Source organism: Molothrus aeneus, chromosome 1, assembly GCF_037042795.1.
Source record: "Molothrus aeneus isolate 106 chromosome 1, BPBGC_Maene_1.0, whole genome shotgun sequence".
In the NCBI taxonomy this organism is placed as follows: domain Eukaryota; kingdom Metazoa; phylum Chordata; class Aves; order Passeriformes; family Icteridae; genus Molothrus; species Molothrus aeneus.
The window spans coordinates 119,593,719-119,604,818 of NC_089646.1; the positions used below are offsets into that span (position 1 = coordinate 119,593,719).

Sequence of the window (11,100 nt, forward strand, 5' to 3'; positions counted from 1 at the left end):
CATGGAGTCTACCCAGCTGCTGGTGCCTTTTACCTTTGTTAACTTCGCTGCAATTAAAGTTACCTGAGTCATTTCATTACTATTTCCTGTGCTAGAGGCGCATCAGTGGTAGGCATCATTTCTCCTGCACAGTGAGGATTTCCCCCCATTGACCTTGCCTTCCCCTTTGTTGAAGAAAGATTTCCGCCTCTCTCATCGTTCACCTCTTTTACCCTTCATTCCTCACCTACAGCATTTCCTTTTCTTTCTTCGTTTTTGAGGACTGTGTGAGATCACCTACTTGCAAAAGTTCCAAACTACAATTTAGTAACCTCAGTAACGAGATGCTTTGTTTTTTCATGCTGCCAATAAAGTCAATGCTAGGTTAATCTTAATTTCCATACCACTTAACCTTTCTCAGACAGGAGAAGAGAGGGAAAAAACACTTTGTCAAATACTTCATCATGCAGATTAGCAATGCAGTGAATACCTCTCCCTCCTTCCAAAAACCTGCAGTGCCCCAGGCTTTTTCAAGACACTGCACACAGACTGTGCATGGCTTTAAAACGGTTCAGGGAACAGTCAAATTGCCAAAGAACAGGTCAAAAGGAATAAAAACACTGATCTGGATCACTACTTCTGTTCAGTAAAGTAGTTACACACACTCCGCAAGTGAATAACTTCCATAAATGTGTGCTTTACATGCAATTATTATCTCCATGGTTATCATAAAGCCAAAGAAAATTGAACTGCAAATGGTAATGCTGAGTATCCAAAACCCCTTCACAGCTCTGTCAGCTCCCTATGTGCCTCTCCTTACTTGAAAGGAATGTGAAGGGTACATGAGGTTCATTTCTTATAGAAGCATCTGAGGTGCTAATGCAAAGTCAGGGAGCAGTTAATCTTCTTACACATTACACAAACTATCCCGATCAAACTCCAGTAAAGTTTAGTACCCAGTTATCTGAGATATCCTTTCCTCCCACAATCGCACAATTAATCAAGACTTGTCCGTACCTGCTGAAAACATACGCCAGATTGGACACAACTCATTTCGTTGTGCTCCTTGAGCTGCCCTAACCAAACTCAACCCTGAAGCTTTTACACGCTGGTTTATCAGTGAGTTTTTAACTCTGAGATGCCAGATGATGTACCAATGACAGTAAAAATTCCTTGCTAGTTCAAGGCAAATGAATGCTGGAAAAGTAAAACAAAGTATGCCAAAACTCCCTCAAAGTGCTTATTGAGCAGTGACATTATAGACTTTAGGCTAAAGGTACAGCAACCAGAATTTAGAAATGCAAAGCTTCTGTGTTAGCAAAAAGAAACTTGAAAGGGCACGGCAAATTTTAACACTGCTTTCTGAAAACGTCACCGGCTACTGCCAAGTGCTGAAACGCCTTAGAGAAGACAACTTTCTCTGTTGTTCACACCCGTGCAAGAGGGTGTGAGTACAACTGCTTTTAGGCACACTGCATTAGCTTCACCTGTTACTGCTGTTCACCATGCTACAAAACATTTTAAAACAGGAGAGCATGGCAATTTTACTTCAAAAGGTCATCTGAAAAGGAAAACTTATCACAGATGTTGTTAGGCAGGACTAAGGCAGAAGTACCTGTAACTGGCCCCTCAGAGAGATCTGGGGTTCAGCAAAGTACCCAGGTACTTAAGTTGCCTTACCTAGGTAAAGCGAGGCGTTTTCTTTCTTGACATTGTCATCTAAGTAGGTTGGTCCCAAGGTATAGATGGGTGTCGAGCCCATGCCAATGAGGATTTGGGCACAAATGAATAAAGCTACATAGAGAGAGTGGTCGTTTCCACCGGTGTCCTTGACGCAGGCCGATGAATCCCACTGCTCTTTGGCAGTGCCATTGCCGGCCACGCACAAGCCCTCGTTACTGACGGAGGAGTTCAGTTCCTGGATCTGGTACGGCGGAGAGATGAAGTGAGGTAAGGAGAAGAGCGCAGCGCCCAGGGCGATGAAAAGCCCCCCTACGGCCAGCCAGAGCGGCCTCCGCCCGCGACCCCCGAAGTAGCTGATGAAGACCACCACCACCAGGCTCCCGATGTCGAAGCAGCTGACCAGCAGCCCCGACTCCGAGCTCTTGAGGCTGTATCTCCGCTCGATGGTGGTGATGACGCTGCTCAAGTAGCCGGAGACCATGAGGGACTGGATGAAGGTCAGGAAGCACATGCACACCAGGAAGAAGCGCGAGTCCGCCAGCACTGCCCGCAGGCACGCTCTGCCCGGGGGGCCCGCCAGCAGCAGCGCCGGCGGAGGCGGCGGCAGCAGCAGCGGGGGGCCCAGGGATACCCCTCGGCCGGGCGCCGCCGGCTGGCTGCCCTCCGTCTTCCAGGGGAAGCTCCCGCTGCCGCTGGCGGGGAGCCGGCCAGCCTCGGCGACGGCAGCGGCGCCCTCGCCCCGCTCGGCCTCGGGAGCGGGTCCCGCGGCGGGGCTCGGCCGGCCGCCGCCGCCCCCCCCGGCCGCCAGGGGGGAGCCGAGCGCGGGCAGACTGCGGCACCGCGGCGCCTCCGCCCGGCCCCCCGCCGCCGCCGCCGGCCTCTGCGCCCCGGGGAGCCGCTGCTCCGGGGTCCCCGCCGAGGCCATGCTGGGTCCGGCGGCGGCCTCACAGGAGCCCGGCCGGCTCCATCGCTGCCGTGCGTCGAGTCCGCTGAGGGGCCCGGCGAGAGCGCAGCATAGCGAGGAGGGGAGGAGGGAGGGGAGAGGGGTGGCCCTAGCCGCGGCCGCCGGCCGCCCCGCCGCACGTGTCAGCCAAACTCCTTTGTGGCTCCATCCACCCTCAGTCTCGCTCGAGGGGCCGCCCGCCCGCCGGGGCGCCCGCGCTGCCGGCGGCTCCCGCTCCCCGTCGCCGCATGCCCGCGGCGCCGCGCTCAGCAGCCGCCCGCCGGGGCCCCGCGGACAGCCTGCCCGCCGCGGGGCAGCGCCGCCCGCTCCGCCGCCCGCATCCTCCTCTCTCCTCGCCGCCGACGCCGGTGACGGAGCTCCGGGGGGTTGCTGCCGATCTGCGGGGCGGAGAGCAAACACGGGAGGTCAGCGGCGCTGGCCACAGCGGCCCCGTCCCTCCCCGCCGCCCCGGCCTCTGCCCGCCCGACCCCGCGGTCTGCGCTGAGCTCCAGGGAGCGCCTCCGTCCCCGTCCCCGTGGGGGCTGGATCACGGCAGCGCCCCGGGGACCGCGCGTCCTTGGGGACGGCACATGGATTTACATAAGAGCTGGGGCGGCCTCGGCCAGAGCGCGACCCTTTTATTTGCGCCGGATGCGACAGCCAAAGGTCGCCGTGCCAAGCCTTTTATTTTCTAGCCTAAAAATAAATGCGCTGAAATAAATACTCCGCTACAACTCGGCAGCCCGGGGAACGGCGGCAGGCGGAGGGAAGGGGAACAAAGCAGGAGCCGGGCAGCGGCGGGCACCCCGGGACCCGGCAACCCGGGGCCGACCTCGCCGCCCCAGCTCGCTCGGGTGCTCCTCGGGACCGCCGGGTGCAGAGCGGTGCCCAGACATCCCTACCCCGGCAGCGGAACACGCCTTTTGCCTCCTTTGTCCGCTTTTGTCTCCCCGCCGCCTCCTGCTCGCTGCGGCCCCGCGGAGGGGTGGGCGGGGGAGGCAACGGCACCCGGGCAACCGCGCCCCGGCGCGGATCTCCCCCACCCCCAGGGGCTGGCAAGGGGCAGGGCGGCGGAGCCGGCGGGGCGCACCGGGCTCTCCTCCCGGCCGCTGCGAAGAAAAACGACGGGACTACTCACCGAACGTGCGGCGCCGGGGGCGGCCGGCCCGGGCCCTGCGCCCCCGCCCCGCCTGTCACCCAACGCCGGGTCCCCCTCGGCCGCCTCCGCCTTCCCGGGCGCCGGAGCGCAGGCGCGCCCGCCGCAGCCGCCGGGCCGGGCGATGCCGCCGGGCGCTCGCTGCCCTCCGACCTGCCCTACCGGCCCGCGGCTACCCGGCTGCACCCCGTGCCAGAGAGGCCGGAGCTCCCGCGGGACGGTGAGCCCGGCGGCGGGACACGCCTTGGGGGCTGCCCGGTCAGTGCCCTTGCTCACCCTGGAACTGCTCAGGGCTGCCACTCGGCGCTCGTGGCTGAGAAAGTCCGCGGGGCGCCACGATTGGCAGCCCCGGGCGGCGTTTAGGGTGCTTGGGATGGTGTTGCATCGCCTTGTGTGAAAGGCAGAAAAAGAAGGGACCTTAGTTACATCGACTGCTGAAAAGTGAGAAGAACCAAGGGATTATTTTAAAAATTTTTGTCTTAAGGAAAATAGATCATCTGATGACCTTTTTGTCCAGGAACTTATCTCCAATACAAACCAGCTCCAAAACTGGGAGCACATGCAAAATCCAGGAAAAGTAGTTCAGAGTTAAGTTCTCATAGAGTTTTCTCCTAATCCCCTTCTTTAGGTTTGTGTAATGTCTTGAATTGCACTGGTTTGTTTTGCTCTCAAGTCCCTGTATTTAAAGCCCTGGTAGCAGAGTAAGGCTAAATAGTCATGCAGCTTATTTGTTGTGGAGTAATAGAGTGTGAACTATTGAGGTATTTGTCTTTTCCATAAAATAATGCAAAGGAATACATCAAAGAAGCATAATATCTTTTCACACATTTCCCAATAGTTAGTGCTTTTCTGGCAGGATGGCAGATTTACCATTAATTTGTTTCTCCTCCTTTAAAATATTTAAGACTGACTCACCACTTTTTTTTTCTTTTTTTTTTTTTACTTATTTATAGTCTGGATCAATAAGATCGTTCCATACCATATTCATGAAAGACACCATCTTCAAGTTTTATGAAGCTTTTATCCAGAGGTATTTTGATAACTCTTTGTACTCACTTAACACTCCAACTGCTCAAACTTAACACAGCAAAAACAGTATCTTTTTTTAGTTTGGTTGGTTTTCAGCCGCATTTTTCCTGTTGAGAAGGTATCCCAAGTTTAGTGCTTGTTTAGGCCTTAATTGTATTATTCTTTAAAAACTCATTCTAATGATTCATTCTTGCTACATAAGGTCCTTAGAACAATTTGTTTTATTTTATTATCCCACAGCTAGTTGTTATCACTGCAGCTCCTCTCTCCTGCCTCTTCCACCGTCAGCTTCCCATGGCCACAGCTTCTGTCACTGCAGCTCTGGCACTCACTTCAGTGCACAGTAAGCTGAATAAACTCACTGAGACAGCAGAAAACCAATCCAAGGAAAAAAAAAAAGTGTTTTGCTGGTTTTATGAGCTGAATCACTTCACCAAGGATGGGAGCACAAGAACTTGAAAAAAAGTATAAATGGGAAAAAAGAGGTCCATGAGGATAGAGGATAATCCATTTCAACAAGAACAAGTTCTTAATTCAACTCCATCTTCTAACCCTGAGGACATACATGTAATTCACCTAGGCAGTATCCCTTTAGTCACTCCTTTGCACTTGAACTAGTACATGAACCACTAACTGCAGTTTGTGAGTCTAATGGAACATATATATGGTACCTCAGTGCTGGCTTCTGTCTTTGCTTCACAGCAACCCCATGCAGCACCACAGGCTTGGGGAAGAGTGCCTGGAAAACTGCCTGGAAGAAAAGGACCTGGCAATGCTGGTCAACAGCCAGTTCAACATGAGCCAGGTGTGTGTCCAGGGGGCCAAGAAGGCCAGTGGCACCTGGCTTGTGTCAGCAATAGTGTGGCCAGCGGGACCAGGGCAGTGATTGTCCCCCTGTACTCAGCAGTGGTGATGCTGCACCTCCAGTGCTGTGTTCAGTTTTGGGCCTTTCACTGCATGAATGACATTGTGGTGCCGGAGAGTGTCCAGAGAAGGGCAACAGAGCTGGGGAAGGATCTGGAGCACAGGTCTCATGATAAGCAGCTGAGGGAGCTGGGGTTGTTCAGCCTGGAGAAAAGGAGGCTGAGGGGAGACCTTATTGCCCTCTACAGCTACATGAAAGTTGTATCCAGGTGGGGATCAGTCTCTGCTCCCAAGTAACAAGTGATAGGATGAGAGAAAATGGTGTCAAGTTGAATCAAGGGAGGTTTAGATTGGATATTACAAAAAAATTCGTAATATCACCACCAAAAGGATTGTGAGGCATTTAAGAAGACTGCTCAGGGAAGTGGTGTAGTCAACAACCATTCTTGGTAGTATTTAAAAGACATGTAGATGTGGCACTTTGGAATATGGTTTCATAGTGGACTTGGCAGTGCTGAGTAACAGGTGCACTCAATGATCTTAAAGGTCTTTTCCAGCCTAAACAATCCCATTATTATTACATCAGCTTTGGGATCTTGTTCTATGACTAGGATTCCTAGCCACTGTTGTGTAAAGCCAACAATAACTTTTGTGAGATTGCAGAATAACAATAAATACACAAAAGAGTTCTCCAATCCCATGGGAAAATATAATGGCAGAGCATTACCAGTTTCACAGCCTTTGCAAACATTTTCAGGTACAATTTCAATTCTTTCCATAGTGGCAAGCTTATCAAGAGAGAAACTCGTTCATAGGGCTTTGTGAAGATGTTTCTTTTGGGAAGTTATTCCACCAGACTACAGGTTCTAAAATGTTTGACTTCCCTGCTTACTTTTGGATCTGAATACTTAAATAATGGGTTGGCAGTTGGGTATGATCATCCAACACCAAGTGGTGAATGGGAAATCAGTATTACTCTCTTCACTTGACAGGCTGACTTCAGAATGTGCAACAAATGGTGTCCAAACTCACAATAAAATACAATTTTATAAAACTTACAATGCAAATTTCTCCTTTTTAAGTTTTACCATAGTGAATTTAAAATACACAATGTCTCTCAAGCGCAAAGCAATCAATTGGTGTAGCAGACCAGCCTTTTTAACAGCTAGAACTGCAAAAGAACATAGTTCCCATTTTACTAGATTAAGGACATGGGCTGACATCCTATTTTGATTTATCTGTGTTAATGAAAGACATAAAGTCAGTACTAGTGAATGGCATGTCCTTCATCCTAAGAGTTCCTAAGTTCCCAGCTGACAACCTCCTTCCCTCGTGGGCTGCCCTGCTGTGGTGTCAAGTGCTCACACAGTGCTCTCAGCTGCTGTTCTGAGAGGGACAGGACCTTAACCCACAGCTTGGTCTCATGAGCTGATCAGTTCCAAAAGAGAGGGTACCAGAGCTACCCAGGCACCATCTTTTTAAGGTCACACTTTAGTTGCTCTCAGTTTTGAGGCTTTACATGTCCTTGATGGTTCAGGGAACTGGTGATGCCCAAGAGGTACCTCAGCCTAGTCTATTTCAGGGCACAAAGAGAGGAAAAATGCAGCTGAAGGGTGGCATGAGTTGATGGCTTTGCTTTTCCTTCAGTTTCACATTTCCAGCCAGGTTTTCTACTCGATGAAATGTCACAAATACAATAAATCAACACACTTGTCTCTCTTCCCCTTTTCCTTCACACTGCTGCCATTTTTGGGCAACATCTTCTCTTCATTCCCAGCCCAATATTAGTAAAAGAATAAGCAAAACAGCATGTGCATTAGGAGGCTAAAGGACTAAAGTGTCACTGCTCGGGGACCCTCACCAAGCTAGCGTCCTAATGAACTCCCAAGGGCAGCTCACTGCCAGGAGAGAACAGCTCATTATTTTTATTTCAGATGTCAGAGAGAGCACTTGTAACAGCAGATTCTGTACTAAAGAGCTCGTTTAGTACAAGAAATGAGCTTAACCACAGTCAGATACTGTTGGGAGACATCCACATTAACGTTTGTTGGTCTCCAGAGAAGAACTAGCTGCAGTCTCATGAATGAAATCAAGAAACCATGAATGCCAGGGAGGTGCAAAGTGATAGGGGAAAGGGAAGGGAAGAAAAGATAAAATCTCAGAAATAATGGTTGAATTTAGAGGTGGCAGCTATGAGTATTAACACTGTACATGTCACAGAAGAAAGGACTATGTTCCCTCACTGAAGTCATTCTTCTCCCTTATAGTCTGCCTCTGCCATGCGCTCCCATCCAGGCAGCAGCCCCAAGATGAGCAGTGGGGCCAGGGCAGTGGGAACAATGAATTCAGTTGGCCATCCAGGGATCATCAGGCATGGAGAGGTGGTGAAGTGGCTTAGGTCAGGGTGGGGGCAGTCAGAAGCAGCAGGTGATAAGGACACCTGCACAGGGAAGGCTCTGACATGCCTTGCTGTTGCAGGGCTGAATCCAGCACTATGCCAATAACAGAGGCTCTCCTTTGAGGGCCCAGCAGCAAGATAAAGCCCATGCCACCTGTATTAGTCATAGCCATGGTTTCATAGGGCTTACTGGTTTATTTTAGGAGATGCTGAGTCTCAGGAATTTACAGTGAAACTGCATGAGATAATTTTAACAGTTGTGTTCAAAATTAGACTTTCCTTCTCAAGCGAAAGCCCAGTGTATGTGTCTAAAAAAGCTAGGCAAGCATCTTAAAAGTGGGCTCAGTTATTTATATCTGCCTCCTATGAAAACACACATAGAAAACCTTTTTTTTGAAAAATGAACTGAAGTGTAATAAGTGTCAGGTTTTATACATAAGGAGTGTAAAGAATAAAATAAAATTTAAAAAATATAAAGCATAGAAGACATGAGAAGAAGATAAAACATATTTTCTTTTTATACATACCATTAACTTGAGATCACATTGATAAATGCTAAGTAACAAAATAGGAGGCAGGGGCAGGAAGAGACTCTAATTCCCAATCTTGCAACATGTCAGATTGGGCTAGGAATTTGTCTGGTGGGGCAGAGGTACGGGGGGTGATGCAGGAAGGTTTCAGAGTTCAGCACAGAACCTTCATCTGGGCAGTGTGTCAGGTCTGAGGAAAGCAGAGAGGGCTTCATCCATCGAAGGAGAGGAGCCAGCCCTTTCCTCCTCTCTGGAGCCAGCCAGGCTGGAACCCCTCACTCAAGCACCACAGGCTCTGGGCAGCTTTGAGCCACCACTCATTCTGCAGCACAGTGCTGCACTCTAGCCCCAAGCAAGATGTATCTAAAGGCAGATAATCCACCAGCTAATCATCAAAGGTATCTTTTTTTCCAAGTTATTTACAAGCAAGACACACCAGATCATTGAACACATACTTTGTTAGGAATGTATACAGGGCCATGGTAGCCTAGCGGCAACAAGATGAGAGATGATAAATGCAAGACATATTTGGTGCCTGTAATTGTTTCCTAAGCCCTATACCTCTGGTTTTAAGCCTTTTTTTTTCCTACTGCCACAGCAGTATCAGGCATTAAGGAGGCATGAGATACTCAGACAATTTAAATGGGAGAGGAAGAAGGGAGCTGTACTGTGCCTTTCAATGTGATGTCACTCTTTGTGTTCATACCTTTTCCCTGAACATCCCACTCCCTCTACTACATCCTGCTTTTAAAATGATATAAACATTTATCCAAAACTGTGAAAGCATTGTTTGAACCCAGGATCAAAGCCATGAGCAAAGGCTAAACCAGACTTCCCTCTCACTCATTCACAAAGATCTCATTTCTCAGCATCTGCTGCTTTATTCCAATGTCACATTTCAGCAGCCCTTTGGCAAGAGTTCTGTATTTATTTATAAGCTAGTGCATTTATGTTTGGCTAATATATGCATTGTGACATTAACCAACCTAAACATTATTCTTCTCTCTAAACTTACATGCTTTTACATGCACTAGTTTTAAATGTTAAGTGACAAAATCAAAATACTTGGAAATAACTGTTTGAATTCTTTGCTCATATGCACATTCAAAATTCCATATTAGAATAGAACATTGGCTCATTGTTTTTTTCCCCCACCTGATCATTAGTTTCTCTCAGGGGAAACACACTGGCAACATCACAAAATAGCAGTGCCACAATAGAAGAAACATGGAGGAATGCCAGTGAGTAAAAATATCCTCCCCAAAAGCTAGTACACAGGAACATAAATATATCTGGGAACTCCTGGGTCATTATCCCCCAAGGCCAGTCACCAGGACAGGCTTTTAGTGGGGCACAGTGTAGCCTGACCACAAACATCGGTAACTTCAAATGTAGGGGGTTTAGTACAAAACACCAAAAAAACCACAAAATCTATATTGCTCCATTAAACAAGAAAAAAGCCTGTTTCATTGCCAGCTTCTTAGTAAATCTATTGTGTGTCTAGAGGTAGACACATCAAAGACATTTTCCTGGCCCCTGCCAGTGTCCAAATTGGTGCTTCAAGGTGTCACCCAGCAAGTCACCTCGAATGGGAATCAGCAATGTGCTACTTAGAATCAGCACTTCTGCCTTCACACAAAGAGAAAGAGCATTTGTCCAGATAAACTACATGCCATTCAGAATCAATATCCTTAAATAAAGTCATGAGCAAGTTTAATTAGAGAGTAGCACTAAAGCAATTGAACCTTGATGAAAATAGAGAAAGGTAGCACGAAATAAGAGTAACACAAGAAAGAGTGATGAGAATAGACTCTCATGAATCACTGGCATCTAAAATTTGATTTAATATAATCAGTTCAGTAAATCCAAGAATATTAAAAACATTCTTCAATTGCCAGTACAGAAGCTGGCTCCTTCCTGTTTCAGTAGACCTGAAAAGGGAGAAAACTGCTGAAATGAAGAGAATTATACTCTGAGATAAGTCCATAAGACTTCTCCTACCTACCTCTGGAATGGTAAAGCCATTTCAAAGCCCTTAGGCCCTTAGTGCACCCCCACACTTAAACCAAATTCTCTACCTAGAATAAGAAAACCAAAAAGGAATGTAGCAAGCTATTTACAATTACCCGGTCTGAAGCAATACAGTGTAAAAGGAGTTACAAAAAGGTAGCCAGAAAAGCAGCTGGTAAATAGGTACCACTGTTCAAAACAAATTCAGGCCAAATATGAGAGCAGGGTCTTGTTGGGTTTTAGGAAGAATAATTTGCCCAGTAAGGCATATTTTACAGCCTTAGGGTCCCTATACAAATAAAACAAGCAGATATCTTAGAGGAATGCATGCAAAATTATTCTGAAGTTGTGTGTTTATTATTATAAGGCTGAAAAAAGAACTGAAGGAAATGCTTTAAGAGGAACCATATGCTGAAGCATTATTCACCTTTTATCCTCAAAAACATGTTTTTGATGTGGGCACTCTGAAGGTTCATTGCAACAAGCAGTAGTCACTGAAGCTGCTGAC

The 11,100-nt window shown here is 48.3% G+C and overlaps 1 protein-coding gene across 1 annotated transcript in view; it reads right to left on the bottom strand.

The window, feature by feature from the left end:
* SLCO5A1 (solute carrier organic anion transporter family member 5A1) overlaps positions 1-2,587 on the bottom strand; it is a 66,725-nt gene extending 64,138 nt beyond the window's left edge. The window contains exon 1 of the mRNA XM_066547107.1: positions 1,660-2,587. Within this exon, the coding sequence (XP_066403204.1) occupies positions 1,660-2,587 (928 nt within the window). The remainder of the gene's footprint in view (positions 1-1,659) is intronic.
* Positions 2,588-11,100: the final 8,513 nt, after the last annotated feature.